The sequence below is a fragment of the Diadema antillarum genome, unplaced genomic scaffold (genome assembly GCF_040938485.1).
Source record: "Diadema antillarum isolate AM-2024a unplaced genomic scaffold, OU_Dant_1.0 seq00000931_RagTag, whole genome shotgun sequence".
In the NCBI taxonomy this organism is placed as follows: domain Eukaryota; kingdom Metazoa; phylum Echinodermata; class Echinoidea; order Diadematoida; family Diadematidae; genus Diadema; species Diadema antillarum.
In genome coordinates this window covers 1682963-1704116 of record NW_027271782.1, presented here as the reverse complement: position 1 = coordinate 1704116, position 21154 = coordinate 1682963, and the positions used below count along the sequence as shown (strand labels likewise).

At 38.7% G+C, this 21154-nt stretch overlaps 1 protein-coding gene across 1 annotated transcript; it reads left to right on the top strand.

The window, feature by feature from the left end:
* The first annotated feature begins 4864 nt into the window (after positions 1 to 4864).
* Positions 4865 to 15240, top strand: LOC139741464 (uncharacterized). The gene is made up of 9 exons (XM_071652049.1): positions 4865 to 5179; positions 5748 to 5876; positions 6701 to 6813; positions 7404 to 7536; positions 8306 to 8422; positions 9749 to 9892; positions 12022 to 12102; positions 13305 to 13463; positions 14607 to 15240. Exons 1-9 carry the CDS (start codon positions 4865 to 4867, stop codon positions 14823 to 14825), a joined length of 1410 nt encoding a protein of 469 aa, XP_071508150.1. The 3' UTR covers positions 14826 to 15240.
* The last annotated feature ends 5914 nt before the right edge of the window (positions 15241 to 21154 follow it).

Below are 21154 nucleotides of genomic sequence, written 5' to 3'. Positions count from 1 at the left end.
CCCCCACCCCCCCCCCCGATCTGGGCACCCCTTGATCCGCCATAATCAAACATGAAATTTCATTCATTAATCACGTTAATGTCTTCATAGCATTAACTTAGCTCTATCTTTTTCGGTTTGACAGAAGAAGATTTTAACAAATCAAGATTATATTACCATAAATATGACTGTATTTCACAAGTTGGGTGAAAATCCGTCCTAGATTTTTCGAGAATGTGCTGAAAATGTGGAAAATCCCCTCCTCCCCCTCACCCCCGATCAGGGCACCCCTGGGTCCGCCATAATCAAACATGAAATTTTAGTCATTAATGTCTTCATAGCATTAACTTAGCTCTTTCTTTTTCGGTTCGACAGATGAAGAAAAAAAATCAAGCGTTTATACATGGTATAGGGACTCTGAGGCTTCAACTCCTCCCCCCCCCCCTTAGGACTGGTGTGTGTGTGGGGGGGGGGGGGCTCATTTTGACAAATTACGATCATATCACCATTAAGATGTTATCTGCCAAATCTGGTGAAAAATCGTTGTAGGGTTTGCAAGAAAATGCTGAAAATGTAATAAAAAACTAGAAATGTCGCTATGGCGACTGATGCCTCCGCCATAATGCATGATTCTCCCAATAGGTGTATAGAACAATGTCTTCACAATGTGTGATGACAGTTTCACATAACTGGCAAAATACTGAAATGACAGGTTTGTCAGAAATACCTTGAATGTTCATTTTCCTTGAACTGGGTTTGCTATAATTGTCTAAGAGTGCAGGTACACATATTTAGGGAATTGAGAAGTTTTACTTGACTTCTGACGGACCCTTTTATAAGTTTATGCATTGAGTAATTTCCAAGGTATGAAAAAAGAATGTAATTACAGTACAAAATAGTTTTTTTTTTTTTTTTTTGGGGGGGGGGGCATTGAAACCTGGCCCTTGACCCCTAACCTTTGACCTTTGACCTTCTGGCTGGAAATTTCCCGGAGAATCTCCGTTAGGTAATGCACGTATATATTAAGCTTTAAAACTAATAATGCAAGCATTGCATATACTAATAGTAAAATTTTGAGGAGTTGACCTTGACCTTTGACCCCTGACTATTGATCCACGACCCCTAAATTCCCTAGATAATCCCTGCCAGTCAAGTTCCATGAAGATACATAGAAACCATTTGCGAGAAAAGTGATATTACAACATTTTCACCTCACCTTTGACCTTTTGACCTTTAACCTTATGACATGAAACTCTCTTTGGAGAATCTTTACGCAGTAGTACATGTCTACACTAAGTTTCAAGAAAATACCTTTGGGCATTGCATAGATATGGGGGAAATAGCAACATTTTTAGCATTTGACCTTGACCTTTGACCTCTTGCCAATGTCACTAAAATCTACTCAACTAATTGTCCTATCATACATCATCCTTGGACCAAGTTTGGTGAAAGCTGCTTCATCCAGTTTTGAGTTATTACGTAAACAGATAAATTTTAAGATTTGACCTTGATCTTTGACCTTTGACCTCTGTCCGATTTCACTAGAAAACTTATCAAGTAATTGCCCCATCATACATCATCCTCCGACAAAGTTTGGTGAAATTTGCTCGATCCAGTCTTGAGTTATCGCGTAAAATGATACAATTTCATGATTTGACCTTGACCTTTGACCTCTGACCTCAAGCCGATTTCACCCAAAATCTTATCAAATAATTGCCCTATCATACTTTATACTTGGACCAAGTTTGGTAAAATTCCAGTCAAAATTACTCAAGTTATCGCGTAAACGAAAGCGGACGGACGTACGTACGGATGGACGGACAACCCGAAAACATAGTGCCTCCGGGCCCCGGCACCACTTCGTGGCGGAGGCATAAAAAGACAGATGGTCGCTAAGACAGGTGGTAAAGATGGTAATGGTTCGAGCGCAGCTTTGATTGAGAGTTTCTCTTCCATCTCTACATAAAATGAATGGTTTGCACATTTCCCGGCGACGTTTTGCACATTTCCCGGCAAAATTGAACATTTGCACATTTCCCGGCGTCACGTTTGCACATTTCCCGTTGATGAAATTTAGAGATTTGCACATTTCCCGGCAAGACGTTTGCACATTTCCCGGCGTTTGCACATTTCCCGGCGAGACATTTGCACATTTCCAGGCGTTTGCACATTTCCCGGCGTTTGCACATTTCCCGGCTCCACACCCCCCCCCCCCAAAAAAAAAGAAAAAAGAAAAAAAGAAAAAAACCAAAAAAAAACCCCAACAACAACAAACAAACAAAAAACAAAAAACAAACAAACAACAACAACAACAAACAAACAAACGAACATGTACCAAGGGGTACAGGCAAGTACACATCATGTTTCAGGCAAGTGGATATCATGTTTGAGACAAGTGCTGTAAAACATTAATTTGTTGTTGAGAAATGACAGTGTGAGGTGTACAAGATCTGTAAGACATTGCAATGGCTTTTGTAGTCTGCATAGTTGTTTATTTCTTGATTGTGTGCAAGTTATGCATATGGTTACTATTGCATAATTATATCTTTACTCATGTCATCTGCTAATCTTGCTCTCAAAATCCAACTTGCTTTATTTTTGTCTTTCCCTCTCTTTCTGAAAAATTTTTTGGTGTTCTTTTTTGCTGTCCTCACTCTTTCGCATGTTTGCTAGTCTACTCTTGAATTCCCACAGTGCTGTAGCCAGGGCTCAAGATTAGCAGTGGCCTGGTTGCCCCATGCCACTTGAGATTGGTGTGGGGTCACCAAATTTATCTTTTGATGGCCTGATCGGGAAACTAAGATTCAAAATGGACTTTGATCTGTTCATTATTTCAAGTCACTTCTTAGATTTAAAGATTTTATAGGCAGCCAGAGAAACCAAAAGCCCACGTTTAGCCCTGCTATAGCAATGTATTTATGTGCTGATAGGATTGTCCAATGATTTCTGCCAATATTTTGTTTCAAATACACACAAAAAAACTGACCAGAAATGAATAGTATTCATTAGTGGAAAATTGAGCAAAGAAAACATTTTCCACTAATGAATGATATTCATTTCTGGTCAGTTTTTCTGTTTGTGTTTGAAACCATTAGGAATACAGTCCATCTAAGGCAACCCGAGTAAAACAATGCTTTGCTCGGGTTTTCGACACCGTTTTGTCTCACCAGCCAAGCTTCTAGTAATCCCTTGTACAAACATTGACCTATGACAGAAGAAAGTACTCCTTTGAATCCATGTAATACACGAGTGGCAAAATTGATCTAATTGGCAAAGGGTCTGGAATTCAGACTACCCTTCTCTAGAAAACGGTGTCGAAATAATCCCCAAACCCGAGTTGGGAAAGATCTTAGACGTGCAACTCCTCCTCCAACTCGGGTTTGAGGATTATTTCAGCACCAGCTTGTAGATGTGTAGTCTACATCAAAGACACTTATACATTTGCAGCAGTGGAAATGCATTGCTGATGACCAAATTACTTCTTGTTGCATGATTGTGACGTGGGCATCGTAATACTGTGTTAATTTTCTACCAAACACAAGCTGCACGAGTTTTTTTATTACGTATTCAAGAAAGTGCAATCTTTATTTGTGCAGGATTTTTGTTTTCTTCTGCAATAGTACTTCACAGTTCTTTACCACTCTAGTCTAGGGATTGATTCAACATTGTTTTAGGGGATTGCAAGGTCTAAAACCTGGATTGTATAAAGATATCATATTCTGGGAGGTGGGGAAGTCTCTTCCAACCTTCCCGGCATGTAGAAATGGCAGAGAGAATACTCATGACAACATAGCAACAGCAATGAGCGGCAAAGCACACTGATGTGTGCGTGCACCCATGCATGCAGTCATTTTACACTTGCCAGACTGAGATAAAAACAAAGGAGGGGGGGGGGGGTCTCTGTCATGAGAGAGCTAACCCTTGGTAATGCTGGGTATGGCAGTCAAATCCTAATAGGATTAAGATAGCAGCTTCTCTTGTGTAAACATTCAAAACGGTGAGTTCAATTTAGACGAGGTGTTCTCGTCATGACAAAATATTGGCAGAAATTGAAAAAGCTGCATCACTTCGGTGATTCCTCGCAATTATCCCCAAGTTGAATTATCCCTCAGGTTTATGCCAGGTTCAAGTGTGTACGTGTGTGTCACACACAAATACACTGCTATAACTTCTGACCATTTAAGCATTGAGAATTTAGGGTTTCTGGGACAAACGCTGAACTAGGGCTTTCTATAGCTCAGTAGATAGAGCACCTGGCTAGCATCCGGACGTCTCAGGTTCGAATCCTTATGGAATCCCATTTTCTTTGCTCAATTTTCCACTAATGAATATTTTGTTTCCTCAATCTTCTGATTCCTCTGTTTACCAGTCTTGCCATCAACTATTCCTCATTGTTTGTGAGCATTTCAGTTAATATACTTGAAAGGCTTTCAGACAGGATCTGCAGGTGTGCACATTTTAAAGGGACTGTACAGTACCGGTTGAGGGGAGGATTCAGGTTCATAATATTTTTCGGTGAGATAATGAGAACCACTTAATGTGAAATAGGAAAGAGCATGTAATTTCAAGAAGGATTCAATGTTTATTTGATGAAGATTGGCCATGAAATTGCTGAGATATTAAAAAAAAAAGATCGTAAGAAAATTGATAGGCCACAACTTTTATTAGGACCTCTTTGTATTACGTTGTGTTTAGATATCTCTATCATTTCAAAACCGATTTTCATCAAATAAATTTTTGATTTCCCTTAGAATTGTATGCTCTTTAACATTTCATGGAGTGCTTTCTAAATATCTCACAAAACGTTACAAGCTGAATCCTCACCTCAACCAGTACAGTACAGTCCCTTTAAAGTATGATTGTTGTGAGATATTCCATGTTAAATATGGTTATTGTGTGTACAGGTGCCAGTGAGAAGGGTGAAAAATCGCAGAAGCTGCAGATTCTACCCGCTGTGAAGTGGGCACGAGTGTACCGCGCCCTTCGCCCTTTCCTGCGCCCCTTTGGTGACAGTGGGGAGGGCCGGCTGGACTTCTACCATCGATCCCTCAGCAAGGCAGTGCGCAAGAAGTACTTCAACGTGGAGCTTGGGTCTGGGGAGGAAGGGGCTGGGGTACCATCTCCCGAGGCTACGAGATGGTGGAACAACAAGCTGGCAAACTTCTTTGAGACGGTGCCCAATCTGGACCGGAAGTGTGAGGTACACATTGCCTGATAGAGTGAGGCTACGAGATGGTGGAACAACTGATAAAATGATTGCTTGTGGGTTACTTCCTTGAATTAGTCGCTGTCTTACCTGTGAAAACTGCAAAAATACAATGCCAATATGATGCAAGTATGACGCAAGTGATAGCATACCTCTGCCTTCTTCATTGTTCTATCTGGGCAGAGTACTGTAAAACGAGGAATGTTTGCGTGCATTCTAATTCGCAAATTTCGTGAGCACCAAGATTTGCGAAATTGAAATGCACACGAAAGTTCTTGTCTACACTGTATGCACTGAATGCCAGCAGCAGTTCGCGAAAATTTCATGCTGCAAAAAAGACCGTCGGCTCCAATTCGCAAAAAATTCATGCTGCGAATATATCTTGTTTTTACAGTATGTAGGCTGCACTATATAATGATAATGCAATGTAAAGTGCTTTGGAACAACTTATAATTTGTAAGAGCGTATTGTATTGTATTGTATTGTATTATGTTGTTTTGTATTGATTATTTCCCAATATATATATATATATATATATATTATGTTACTTTTGTATGAACAGGAATATCCATATCAGTTGATTAAGATGGGGGACACCAAGAGACTGACAGAATGTCTGTGTGAGTGGGACATCATCAACAGACTGTATGACACAGACTACAGCTCACAGCTTCTTACATACTGGAGAAAGGTAAAGACTGTTTGGCTCTTTGTCTGCACAAATTAACTGGACTTTTTATGTGGCAGCAGACTGTACATGCCAGTCATTCATTATCTGGCACAGCAGGAATGTTACACAAACAGAGTGATGTGTATTCATTGACTTTGTATTGGAGAAAAGTGGGACTGTATAGTTTGTAAAGTAATTAGAGGGAAATGAGGCTTTTGTATAATTGAGTAGCAATGAATAGATATAATTCGCAATTCATCCAGGTTATACTCACTGGAGTGGAGATGATAACAGTGCAAAGATATGGGATTCGTTCTGGCCAAATGTGCATAACTTACTTAGCTCTGTATCCAAAACAGGCTCTATTTACAGTGGTTGTCTAGATCTTCTAGACTTTAATATGATGATGGCCTTCTGTGCTTTCTTTCCAGTCAGAAGTGATATCAAGGACAAATTGTATTTCTTGCAATGCGTTATGATATGCTGCTATCCAGCCAGTTATGAACACCCTGCAATGAAATGGACCCTTTCCATGAATTTAAAATTGTATCACTTATATGGTATGAGGAGAATACCTTCAATAGTGAAATAAGGTAGAATCAGTCATATCAAATATGCATAGACCAAATTTGTCCTCAGTTATGAAATGTATTAGTTAATGATTTTGGAATTAACAAAAAGAGAAGAAAAACTGATGAAGGAGCCATACACTCTATATATAGAAATACCAGAATTATTGGAAAGTTTGGTATTTTAGTCCAGAGATGGAATCTCCAGCTTAAAGAAATATGTAGAAAACAGATTGTTCCAATTAAGAGAGTTTTTGTCTTTTGTACAATGCACAGGTTGATGAGAAATACGAAACCATGGTTGACAAATATACTGAGATGAGTGAGAATATGACTACAGATGACTCCCAGCAGAAGGCAGATCGACTCAAATGTTTGGCCCACATCCTGTGAGTTGACTTAGCCCATCGGGCCGTGTTTAACTAACATTGGAACTATAAATCGAGACAAGCAATGAACCCAAAGTTGGGACAGGTTCAAGTCAGATCTAATTGAGAAGGATGCATAGATATTCAAGACCTACTCAATGTGGCATGGTGGGCACAAAATGTTATTCCCAAATGCCTTTCTTAAGTGAAACATTTAACCTCTGAGGACTGATTGATCCCGAAATTGTCCCTAAGATCAGTTGAATTAAACTTTAGGATTCATTTTGGGGCTTAGTGAAACAGCCCCCAGGACCCAGAAACCTCATATCTAATGCTGGGTGTTTTATCTCTTGTTAAAATTGCTGTCATTCTTTGTAAGTATTTCTTAAGTGAGAATTAAAACCTCTTTTTCATTTGATCCCTATAGAGGTCATGTTCTGACTGTGTAATTGCGTTACCTTATTAAAGCCCCTTAGTGACTAAATTCATAAGTCAGCAACATATTTTAGAAAATCAAACTCAATGTTTCTCTCCAAGGCAAGAGTTAATAATGATTGCATGTCCCCCTATTAATATTTCTTTCTTTCTCTATTGATGTTAAATGTCCACAGTATCCAGGCAGGGCAGTATCAGCCAGCCAAGGGCATCGTTGATAACATTCTGGTGCTGGAGACAGAGGAACTGGGCTCACAGCCAGAGAGACTGGTGGAACTGTATGACTTGTGTGGAGAGCTCTTTGATGAGGTGTGTAATTGTTTGTTTGTTTGTTTGTTTGTTTGTATGTTTGTTTGTTTTTGTCAGCACTATTATCTATGCTTCTGCCCATGCCCACTTCGGGGCCTCTTGCATGAACTTTATACCTGAGAAAACTCAGGTTACGTTTGAATTAGCAGAGCTCTTTCATGTGTTTTAAGTCAATGACTGACTCTTACTTATCCTCATTTTCATTTCTTACCAGAGTTTCTCTCTGGTAGAAAGTTTTATGCATTAGGCCTCTGGTCAGTATTTTAGTGTATCTGATATCTTGGTTGTCTACTTATGGGTTAATATACTTGTATATGTGACCTCTGTCTGTTATCTGTCCCTTTCAAATGGCATTCTATGGTATTTCCAGAGCTTTTTTCTGAACTTTTATACCATTGGCCATGTAGCCTTACCATGAGGCATGAAACAGTTTCACATATTATCAATGGAATCCAGTGAAGGTCAAAGGTCACATACTGTCACTTTAATTTCAAGAGTATCTGAGTGGATTTTGATCATACGAAATCTTCAGAAGTATGTCTCCAGAAATATGCCTCTGGAAATCAATAACCTGATTACATGTGAAGTGAAATATCAAGGTAGACTTGTTTGAAACCCACACAGATACAGCAAGAAAGCAAAACTGATGCACGTCAATAGACTAAGAGAGCTGTAAAATCTATGTCAACAATTTCAAATTTTTGATGAGTTCACGTATCAATGTGAATTTTACATTCTGTGACCAATGCCATGTTTTCTTTGCTTGCAGATTGCCAAACTGCATGACTTCATCACCAGGGAGCAGCTAAAAGATCTGAGGCCCACCATCGACTACTGCAGGAAGGCTATTGGAATCAGGAAAACATTAGAAGGACCCAGACACAAGGTGAACAGTTTTGCTTTTAGGACCGTTCCGTTGCAGGACACATTACATTTCTTGGTACCACCATTAGTGCCATGAGTGCCATGATGTTTATAATTTATGTGTTAGGATATGCCACCAAAACAAGAGAACCAGCTCAAATAGTGCTAAGGATTGAGAGCACATGTCTTCTGTCATAAATAGAACTTACATGTCCCCAGTAACATCAGAAAGTTTTGATATATGTAGCAAGCTTGGGCAGAAACTTAAAAGAGTTGTGTAAAGTCAAGGTAGGAAATGTACTCTCCTGCTGCAGATTAGAGAGAGAGAGAAAAAAGAAATTACCTGTATCAAACTTTAGATAACAGAAGGATATATCAAGAACTCCCCCAAAACTGTTCAGATCCAAGGTCAGTAGTATTCTTCCTTTTCAAACCAGGGAGTAGTTTTATATGAAATGTGATCCGCTACAACAAAATGATCCTAAAGTCGGGCGAGGTCGATTATTTGAAAATTGCATGATATAATCCCCTAATCTTTCTGCTTTAAATTGATATATAACACATTCTATAAAAATACTCGGCTGCGGAGATATCGATGTTTAAAAGAGAGCATGTCAAGACATCTGGAAAAGAACTGTTTCGAGAAAAGCGCCCTAAAAGTCTTCGTTTCGACGCAATCACGATCAAGAGACACGCAAGTCAGTTTTCACCTCTGGACAATAGAAGGTAAGCCCTAGCAACCCCCGAAGAGTTCATTCAAGCACATCGTGATCAGCGTCGGCGGTACTCTCCTCACCAACCAATCAGTGACCAGGATGTGAGAAGCGGCTGAGCATAGCGCACCCCGCCCGCACGTGCACCAGACTGGGCAGTGTGCGAGCTTCACGCCTCGGTTAGCAGCAAGCAGCAAACTGACCAATGAGATCACTCTGGTCGTTGTTAGGGGCGGAACCTATCTGTGGCGCTCAATCCAAACTTTCGAACCAGTTTCTGCGTCGTTGAAACGCCAAAAACATGGCTCAGAAAAACGCTATTTTTTAATCTTTCCTTTGATCATTTTGCTTCAAAATTTCGACAGATGATAGAAGACTTGTTAGACTCCAATAATATAGCAAAATCAGAAAATCTTAAGTTTTGACCAATTTTAATGCTCTGACTTCAAACTCGATTTTCACGGCTTTGACAGTGCGCGACTTTAGGACCTTTTTGTTGTAGCGGGTCACAAATGTCTCAAGTAATCCATGGATCATTTCTGTTGCTGGTGAAAGAGGATGCATAGTATCACATTCTTTTGTGCAGGCATTGTAGTAAACAAGTTGGATTCTTTATCTCTTCATGATTTCTGCAGTTTAAACTGGCCGACACCCTCATGCGTCTGTCTTTTGCCCTCAACACCTGGATGGAGTGTGGTGGAGACAACACCCTACCCTCAACAGAGGCTCAGGAGGAATCTCTCAAGCACATAACCACCTCTGTCAAGATGTTCAAAGAGGTATATTAGGGACTTCTTGATTGTGTGGACATGGACGCCTTTCTCGTACAAGCATGGTTCCAAATTGCTGCAGTCCCCGCGTTACGTCCGCAGTGTAATCACCCATTTTGATTTTCAGTGCACGCCATACTGCTATGACGTCGTGGCCCGGTCCCCTCCCCGCAGGCTGGCAATTGGTGCACCAAACGATAATGTCACTCGCATCCTGAATCTAGGGGGACCTGAATCCCTTGGAAGATGCGTTCGCAATTCTGGCCCCCCCCCCCCTCGACGTTTCGCGCTATAATTCTGTTACGCGAGAAGGCGTAACAGAATGTAATCTTTGTAACAGAATGTCGCCCCAAAATGGGCACAATTTTGTGATTTTGTGTACATTTCCTATGGAAAACAGTGCTCTGTCATGAAAGTCATAAAAACCTGATTATTTTTACAATTAATCACTTTCATTGATTAGTTTTGGGCTAATTATGGTAGAAAAGTGGTCAGTGACAATTTCCAATGAAAAAACAAAGAAAAAACAAAAGTTGAAAAACAGAGAAATACATAAGAAATTCTGAAAACAATAAAATACATAAGAATTGAAATGAATTTTGGAAGTTTTTGTGATGTACAATCATTGAATATGCTAAAAGAGATTTACAGATCAAAAATTAGACTCTCAATGCTTTTAATTAGGCAAAAATATGATCTTGAGCTTAATTTGCATAATTAATTAATTAAAATTAGATATTGATTGTTTCAAAAAATCTTATGACACAATCTTGTAGATTATGACGCCGGTCTCACGCATGCAAAATTTCATCGCGATCGCGCCACCGATGGCTGAGATGTCGGGGGGTGGGGGGGGGGGGGGTGGGGCTGAGCATAGCCAAAAAGCCCGGCCCCTTTAGGGTTAAAATGACAACATTACCTCGACGTTCATCTCCAGGGGGTGAAATGGAGAAGTTTCTATTGCATGGGTCCCTATCACTGGTCCCCCATTTCACAGTCTATGCCTCATAGGCCCATGTGACGGGGGGTTTAGATTATTGTTGTGCTGTGCGTCCAGTGCTTCATCTCGTATATTTTTCTCATGGGAATACTTTTTGTGTCATCTGTTATCACTAACTTTGGCCTATGCGTTAAGAAGTAACTGTGATTCCATTCAGACCAATAGATGGGCAGAGTAGGAGGGTGATAGTAAAGCAAACCAGTATTTCCCATAGGGCCATGAACATCAGTCATAGATCAGTGTGCTGGTGCTATTCTACTGTTTATCCATTAGGACCAGTACAGAGTTGGTTGTCTGAGAGGAGGATCCTTGATGTTTGTTCTCATGTGTTGGTATGATTTGCAAAGCATTGACAAGGCTTAGATTTTTCTAAAGTCTTGTAAATTTTAAGGGTGTTATCACAACATAATTTCTTTATCATATCATGTTGTAGTCTGGAGCTATACATGTATTTAGAAAAACAAAAACAAAAAAACCCCAAAACAAATGGTAGCATTTAAAGTAAGACTTTGCAGAATTTTGAAGTGCAATACATGGTCCATATGAAAATATGTACTCTATTGGATGAGAGTAGTGTATTGATTATGCTATGTGACATGTCACTATGTTACCCTGATACAAAATGGTAATCGTAAAACTGAGCAAAATGTTAAAGAAGGTCAACTGAGTGAAAAGTTCAAAATTAATGTCTGCGAAATAAAAGATTGATATCTTTTATGTACCTCATGTCCAAATATCTATATCTAACAGTAATCGTTTCTAAGTATTAACCTTTTTAGTTTTATCCTTTTACGAACATTTTGCTGTATTGTTTTGACTTGACTTAGTGAATTTTAGTGCATTATGTCTTGCAGGCTTGACTGCATTTTAACACCCAAGCATATCAATTTGCTCATAATTGTGTTGAACAACGTAGTTGCTGGCTTTCATACCATTTCTGTGAAAGGCCATCGAAATACAGTGGGACAAACTAAATATCATTGGAAAGCTCACAATCTGGAGAATTCGAAAGTACCCAAATTAGGAATTTTGTGTTCATTGACTTGATTTGTCTTCACAATGATTGGTTATATATTTTAAAGAAAAAAACAGACAGACTGAGAGAGGCTTTACCTTCATATTTTTTTTCTTATTACAGATTGGAGATTTGGGCAAAGAGGCTGAAGCCAGCATGACAAGGGCCATCCTGTATGAGAGAGGGTCGGATGAACAACTAGAGGTAAGGAAATTGGGAGGTTTAGAGTGGGATCAAGGGTCAGTATGGTAGTAGTGGGGTCAGTCAATGTCACACTCTAGTGGTTTGTTCAAAACGTTCTGCCCATTAGGAGTATTGTTTGTATATGAACACCTCCTGAGTTTGTTATTATTAGCTAGTGTATTTTCTCTACCCTGTTGCTTCAGAATGATCCCGGAGGCCTTGAGTCTATTGTGAATGAATGCCTTTACCTTCAGTAGACCAATTATATGATGACAGATAATCTCATGCATACAGTTGGCAGCAAAATTATTCAACCCCCCATGCTTTTTTGACATTTTGGCGAAAAGAATAACATTGCAACTGCAGACTGTTACTAAATCATTCACGTAGCCAACAGATAGTTTATCACAATTGAATACCGAAACAAAAGTCAAGATTTACTTCAAAGTCCATCCAAAATTGCAATTTTGACACAAAAACCATGTTGCAAAATTATTCAGCCCCCTATAAATACACATGGATGAATACACAAATAATGACAAATTAAAAGCTACATGCAGAATTTTCATTTGATGTAAATTGAACTCTGACTACAATTGTCTTATGCTTGTATTGACTTATGCATGATTCTGAATAATTGATTTAAATAAAGTCCCTCAAATTGAGGACAAAAAAAAAAAAAGCTACATGCACATGTTCTGAGGTGAATGCCAGATTTTATTTATAGTCCATCCAAAATTGGAAAGTTTACATGCACAAAAAACAGGTTGTTACGTTACTCAACCCACTAGGGTGTGTCTTTAGTACTTAGTGCAGCACCCATTTGCTGCAATGACCTGCTGTAGATGAGAGGTATAGTCTCTCTCAAGCTTCTGGCAGCGCTCTGGGGGGATTTTGGCCCATTCCTCATAGGCAATGTTCTCTAGGTCAGCAATGCTTGTAGGTCTACGTGCTGTAACATTACAACCTTTTTTTTTTTTGACAACTGTGAAGCTTGCTTACACCTAGCGACAAGTTACACATTTGAAGTGCATTACAGCTAACATAAGAGATTTGAGAGCAAAAGCCAACATCCATAGAATTAAAACCTCCCCAAGAATTCCACCAGATATTTTTGGTCAGATCCTTCCAATCCTTCCAACAATGAGATTATTGTGAAGCTTTTCTGTGGCATTAAGATCTCTCTTGCTTCACTGCTATTTCCCCCCCCCCCCCCCTCCCAGTGGTATCAGATTTCAAGGGAACAGTGCCAGCAGGCCTTTGGTGAGAACTGCAAGCTCATGACACGAATAATCAGCAACACTGGAATTTACTACGAGGACATCCAAGACTACCACACAGCACATGACCACTTTGTCAAGTGGCATCAGCTGTGTATTGAGGTAAGTGCATGCCACATTTTGGATAACCTCTTTTAAGGGCTCCCTCGCTGTAAAGAAGAAGTCCACCCCAAAAATGAATAAACTGCAAAAGAAAGAAAAAAATATTCTCTACAGAACAATACAAAATTTACAAAAGTCGAATAAGAAATAAGGATGATGTGACATTTTGAAATTTCAATTTTTTTCAGAAAACATTTCTTGACCAGTCCTCATGAATATTCAAACAGCAAATTGACAATGTCATGCTCTCACAATTTCTATTCATTTGTAAGACAGAATTGACAAAAATGTCATATTTCACCTGTGTAAATCTAAAATTTGTCCTATAGCCACAAAAAATTAAAAAGAAGAGATGTTAACTCTGACATATCTTGGTTTGGGAACATGGCATTACTTGTATTAGCTAAAAATAATCTGTTTTTCCAAATTACATATGTGACCGTGCATCACAAAACGAACAAAAAGTCGCAGCCCTTGATTTCATGTGAGGACTCAAAAAAAGGTGAAATGGGTCAACCGAGTCAATCTTAAGTTTTTCATATTTTCTGAAAGAGCTATCCTTCTACATTACTCTTTAGTTTGGGATCATAACATGAATTGGAAAGTGTGTTTTCAGCAGTTTTTCTACAACACATTTTGATTCTGCAGCATTAAAAATGTGCAAAATTCATCTTACCGAACTGAGCATGAAAAACTACACACCCAAAAGTTTCCACTGTTACAGCACACAACCTGCATAGCCATTTACTTTAATATCTACTTCAAACAAGAAAGATACTGAAGTGAAAATACATGCCTATACTGTAAAACGAGGAATGTTCGCATGCATTTTAATTTCGCGAATTTCGCGAGCACGAAGATTCGCGAAATTAAAATGCACGCGAAAGTTCTTTTCTACACTATATGCATTCAATGGCAGTGGCAGTTCGCGAAAATTTCATGCCGTAAAAAAGGCCGTCGGCTTCAATTCGCGAAAAATTCATGCCGCGAATATATCATGTTTTACAGTACACTATTCCATATGTGCATACATTCAAAAGCAGTGCTCAATCTGGGTGAAAGTGACCTTATTTGAGGGCAACTGCCATGTTATGGTATATCCCTGGAGCATTTTGATGAATGCAGCATTGTTTTCTGGTGCAGGTCTTTGGAGAGACGCATCCAAGAACCATCTCTGCAGAGAGCTGCCTAAACGAACCCCGCTACCGGCAGATAGCCAACTTCAAGGCACGCCAGGCTGCAATGAATGAACGGAATGCTGACGAAAATGTCGCTGTAGAGGAGGGAAGGGAAATTGACCGTAACAACGATGATGACAATGATGCTTATGCTGATGAGGATGATGATGATGATGACTTCTAAAACTATTCCTAATTCTTGAAATGGCATTTTAGTCACCATTAGGTGTTGTTTTTTCCAGTTATATTCAAATGTTATACTTACTTAAGCATTGATTATCATGTAAGACCACTGTCATGTTATATTTTGTATGCTTTCTATGCAATTTGCAGTACCGTACTTGAAGTGAAATAGCATTGCACATTCGTCACAATGACTCAAATGAGCATTATGTGCAGTGCAGCATCCCTTCAATCAGGTCATTTAATTGGCTACACACTCTATAGGAAATATTATGGCTGATGTTCTTTGTTACTTGTTCTGATCATTTTGTAAAAATAATTGTTTCTACTCTTATTGATTTTTAAGATAAAACTTTTTTTACAAGCTGCAGTTTTCTGTGAGTTAAGAGAGAGAAAGAGGGGAGGAAGAGAGAGTGAGGGAGAGTAAAAGAGATGACTTACTTTCAGTATTTTGCATGGAAGTAGTGTCTTGAAAAATATTTTTTACAACATTTAGGAAGGCAAGTTCACTTTAAGATGCATTCTTAGATATATGAAAGTAATAAAGTAATCTAGGAAGAGTATGTAGTATCTGTGTTTCTGTGTTTTTACAAGTCTTTATGACAAGTGACACATCTGAAATTCTTTCAAAATGTGACACCTTGTATTAAAGTGAAAACACAGTTTTGGTAAGGGTTTGAGAACCCGTCTGGCACCATTTCATATTTGCTTGCAATATATCGAAAGAGTCTGCAACGAAACTTACCTGGCTGACGCGATTTGCCGGGATGATGAGTCATTTTGGAGTATTTTGAGAAAAATAATAAAAGTCGGAAAACCGACTTTTATTCCAAAAGGAACCAGACTAACTCGGTCTCAGGGAAAACTCGACCCTATTTCAGACAATTTACTCGCAGTTCGTGATCACCCTATTCTACTGACTGTATAATACCAAACGAGGCCTAACTGAACAGACAGAAAAGTGCGTGCTAATCCTGTACAAAACAAATGGACAGCGCGTGGTCCTCAAGCCATACGCCCATCACCTCAGTTGTTGAGACGCGCTGTCTCTGAAGTTTTTGTTGTTGTTTATCAAGCGTCTTTGATTGTTTTTAGAGGTGCTTGATAGGCGCACACTAATTTTGCATGCACGCCAAAGAGGTTTTTGATGCGCGCGTTGTAACAACTCGGACCATTACTGCGAGTAGCCAGAATGCTACAATGTAGTTTATACAGGCCGCTCCCATAGTACAACACTGTACAATCCAGAGGGATAACCAATACATAGCGAGGCCGAATTATCCCCGAGTCCGAGTTTAGCCTGACCCCGTTCGGGTAAGTTCTGAGACTGAACCTTTTTGGTTGATATTTCGCATTTTTGTCATTACCCATCGAATATCTTGTTATTGCAGCGTTATTCCGCACATTTCCTAAGCATACCTTCACATTTGGGAGCAAAATTTGACAACTTTTGCAGGCGTATCAGAACTGTGTTTTGGCTTTAGAGAAGGAATATGTCTTTGGGAAGGGCCTTATGCCATCACGTGTGTCATGTAAGGTGTGATAACAGTTTTACCATTGTCAAATGGGTATAGTGTGAATGTCTTTCAGTTCACTCATTGTCTTTCTCTCCAATGATGGCTTATAGGCAATATTTTTCACTTTGAAAAGCTGAATGTTGATGAGATCTGTGTTCAAAGTTGTAGAGTATTTATATATGCTGTATATATTTGTATATAGAAAGTAGCAGAGTTAGATACATATTTTGTATCTGTCCAAAGAATTGGACCATATCCAGCATTAATTCAAATCTTAAAAGCCATATCAGCAGGGGGACTATGCCTATCCCTTCTTATCCCAGTCGTAGCTGGTCAAAAATACATAAAAACAGAGAATGGAGGTATACTTATTCAGGGACTGATTATAAAGTAGCTGCCTCAAATATGCCTTAACTAATTTGTAATGTCGTACATATGATCAATGCTAAAAATGCAGCACTACCAAGTGTTTGCTCTTTCTCAAGATTTTGTAAGAGGGATAGAACAAGCTTTTTGTCAGAGGTCATGTTGTGGAGGAATGCTTTCTGAGTTATCTTATCAGCTTTCAAAATTGTCTGATGCAAAAAATAAATAAAAAGAAAAAGAAAAGTCCTTCCTGTGCACCAAGTTTACTCACCAACATTTATGATCACTTCAATTATTAGATTTATGTCCTAGAATACAAATGATGTTCAGCTCGATGCAGACAGCCACATTAATATTCGTAAGATTAGTCTTCAATTTACCAAAAGAAATAGTGAATTATGCAGAAAGTTTAATGTATGAACAGTACACATACAGGAAGTGCACTCAGCCAGGTAGATACTCAAGGTTCATGCAGTAACTCTTGATTTATAAATGCAAGATCCTATAATCTTCCTTCCGGCAGGATTTTTAGAGGTGTGAGAAAGGTGGTGTGATTGTTTAAAGAAGTTTGCAAGTATGACGTACTGCCATTTGTGTAGTAAGGTGTGTGTCAAGCTGAATTGAGAAGCTTTAGTTTTGCCAGTTCTTTTAAAGGTTCTTGCGTCTGTGCATTCCTGTGATTTTGTAGAATACTCTCTGGGAGAACATTTCATACACAAGTGTAAGAGAATCAGTGGCAAAGCTGTTTATGGCATAGAATTATGATGTCATCCCTCCAGGTTTTTTTTTTTTGCTCACGTGTGTGCTAGTCCTATAGAGATTTATAACTTGATAATGATATGAAAGGCTGCATCAGTTTTTATACAAGAGACATAGCTTCCCATGTATTCTTTGTCCACAAAGATTTGGAACGAATCCAAAGTTCTGATAAAGTGTGATTATATGAATAATGCATTATTCATGTCTTTCATTGTACTTTGGTTACAAAGCAAACGATACACTTGGTAGCATAAAAACAACAACAGAAGAAACCTAACATCTCAGGGTCTTATCTTTTATATACTGTGATTGCAAAAAAAAAAAAATGTATTTGTGTTCATTATTTGTTGCAATGAACACATTTGTAGTTAAATGCAATCGTTGTTAACCCGTTGAGGACGAGTCCCGAGTATACTTGGGCAGATGTCTATGGGAAATGCGTGTTGTAGCAAAATCAGTCTATCCTCAACGGGTTAAAGAATAGTGCGCTTACAGAATGATTATCTTTATCTCATGCATAAAGCATCAGAATATGATGCTTGTCTGAGCATTATTCTACAGTGATTGTTTTCGACAGGTAAGTTTGATATACTAGTTCTAGGTGATTAATCATGTAGAATTGCTAACAATGTCGATTTTGTACTTGATGGTGAATATTTTTGCACATGTGGTGAAGTGATTTTGTAATGCTTTCTGCAACTTTTCTACTTTGGTTATAATATTTGACTTTGTAAGATATAATGTGAAATACTAAACAAAAAAAAAATGTGCTTGTTATAGATTGGAATAATCTCCTTGTTCCACTTGTCTTTCTGTCATGTAAATCCATCACCAAGATAGATTATTCTTCAGTATTTTTATCAGCATCAGGTTGTGTGTATTCCATTAGCTGTTCCCCTTGTCATTAGAAATTCAATAGCCTTGATATGCAAACCGTCCTAATTTTCAGCACCCATGTGCAGAAAGTATTACAGTATCATTTTGTTTGGGGTCAGGAAGGCGTAATAAAAGTCATATTCATTTAGACTTTCTATGTACAATTGTACATATATGGCAGTGATATATGACAGTATTCACTTGTTTTTGATCTGTCTTCTGCATAATGAGTCCGCCATGTGGAACCTATATTTCCACTTTAATAGGATGGCTATGATATTTTAAGATCGAAATGTAAATATAAAGTGTTGTGCTGTTTGACTGAATATTTTGGCAGGCAAGTCATGTATTTCACCCATGAAGTCCTTAACCCCAAATTATGATCCTGAGTTCCTTTGTTAGTGAGGACTACTGGTCAGTGACATTATATGCTGCTACCCTGGTGTATGCATAATGGTGTCTTCAAAGCTTCTGTGCAATATTTAAACTGGGTGAAGACAGTTGCCCAGAGGGATGAAAAGTGGATGTGTTGATGTGTGTGGTACATGTTTTTTTTTTTTTTGTTTTTGTTTTTGAGGATGCTTCAGAGATGCATGTACTTCAAAGGGGATTTCAATCAACTTTTAAGATACATGTAAATGAAATTGGTGAACTCCGGCAGCAGATCAATAATATACAATGCTTAAAATTGAAGAAATCTTACAAACGCAAGTATGAATGTCGGTAGGTCAAGTATATGAACCCTTGTATGATATGTTTAAAGCCACAATATAGTTTGGCTCGAACATTTCATTTCAAGAAAAACTAAAACCTAAAATCCACTTGGAATGAACTTAGTTGGTATGATATGATGTAATTTGCAATGGCAAAATGAATTCATTCAGGCTGTTGGTTGCTCAAATATTGTTCTTAAAGGGATTTCTATCCCCCTTCTTTTATCCAATCATTCCTTGAGCATGAACTGTAGTATCATAGTTACAATGTATATTCTGTCACATGACTTGATGAGAAAACAACTTTTAAAGTGTCAGTTCTGATGCATTCCCTGAACAATATTAGGGCTTTAAAATGGCAAAGTGCATGTACTTGTAACATAGCTCAACACCCATGTACAGCAATGCAAATGTCACTTTTTGAGGCTTTCTGTTGCATGGCAGGTGCTACATTTTTAGAAGTGGGGGGGGGGGGGGGTATGGGGAGAGGGCTGTTTAAATTTCTGGTGCCACTTCCAGTTTTATCAGCCGACAAGCAACCCCCCCCCCCCCCCCCCCCCCCCTCCTCAAAAAAAAAAAAAAGAAAGAAAGAAAGAAAGGCCTAATCACTTTTTTTTTTTTCTGGTGCCACTTCTGGGATAAAAAAATAAAATAAAATAAAAGTGGAGGGAGGAGCCCAAGTAGTTAGATCCTGTATATTCCTATGTATTATGCAAAAATAGTTTGGGGAGGGGAGCACTAGCCCTGTCTTGGTCAAAGGTTTTGATAGTATCCCTGTTTTTTAATGTATTTAGTTAACAAAATCTCTGTATGAGTGTGTCCTGATTCTTTATGTCAGATCACTGTATTATATAGATATCTGAGAAAACAGTTTATATATCTAGAGTGTGGCATTACTGTGGTTTTTGCTCTTTCTGCAGGTCCATTCCTATGGCTGAAGTATATTGTGAGATATTGAATGACATATATTTAAGTTATTCAGAGCTGTGTTTGTAGTTTCATGCTTCTTTGAATTCCATTGTTTCTTAAAACTTATGAAAGCTGTGTCCTGTTTACAATCTTTAGTTTGTCTTTCTTTGTTTCTTTGTTGCAATGCTGAACTGTCAACATTTTGTGTGTGTGTTTTTTTTTACATCACCAAGGCTTATAATATATATGTTTCTGTCAACACCACTTTTCTCTTATTTACCTTGCATGTTATTTTTACTGGGCTGTTTACATCATACAGACATGTTAAGAGAGACATAGGAGAGAAGAGGAGAGAGAGAGAGAGAGAGGGCCAGGGGGAGGGGGAGAGGGAGGTAATTAAGAGCTGAATATGAAGATATCATGATATATTAAAATCAGTGGTCCAAGATGGTCATAACATCTCATCAAATGCAAACCTTATAAGCTCCCATTGTTTTGCTTTTACAAATTTCATTTCATTTCATTTTATCCCTTTTTCTTGGTATATGCCACTTTTGATATACAAATGTAGTCATCTTTGGCAGGGTTACCACAACATATATGACACGTACCAATTTTGCTGGGCTGTATGCAAGTTTCAATTATTTATTTCATGTTAAAAAGTGGAAATTTATTACAGATTTGTGTGGTAGGTCTGTGGGAGACATGCCGCATCCCTATCTATTCTGACGCATGATAATATACAATGTATTCTCGCGTTAATTGTTAAAAATAATAAAAATGTATTTCATACAACTTAGTAGTACATGTAACTACAACTATCGTCCACGTCTGGCATCTGGATTTCCACACCACTTCATCACCAGAATGGATTTTACCCTGTCTGTCCTCAGTTGAAGGTTTGTTTCGAGGTCATGATCATCGGAGACGTCGCTGAGGAACGTTCTGGGATCGCAATCTGTACGTTATCAAATAACTTCCTTCAGGTTGGCTGCTCAGACTGTCACCGTTGCAAGGGCCAGTCAGTCAGTATCGACCCCTAGATTTTCCTTTCATCGATCGTGTTCCCACGTCCTCCGTGAGCCGTGTCACAGAATTCTGTGGGGCCGTGTACGCCAAAGCAACAACGCCAGCTGGTGCTAGCAGTCTAGCCAACGCAACGCACGCATCAGCATCACACAAAAGATCGC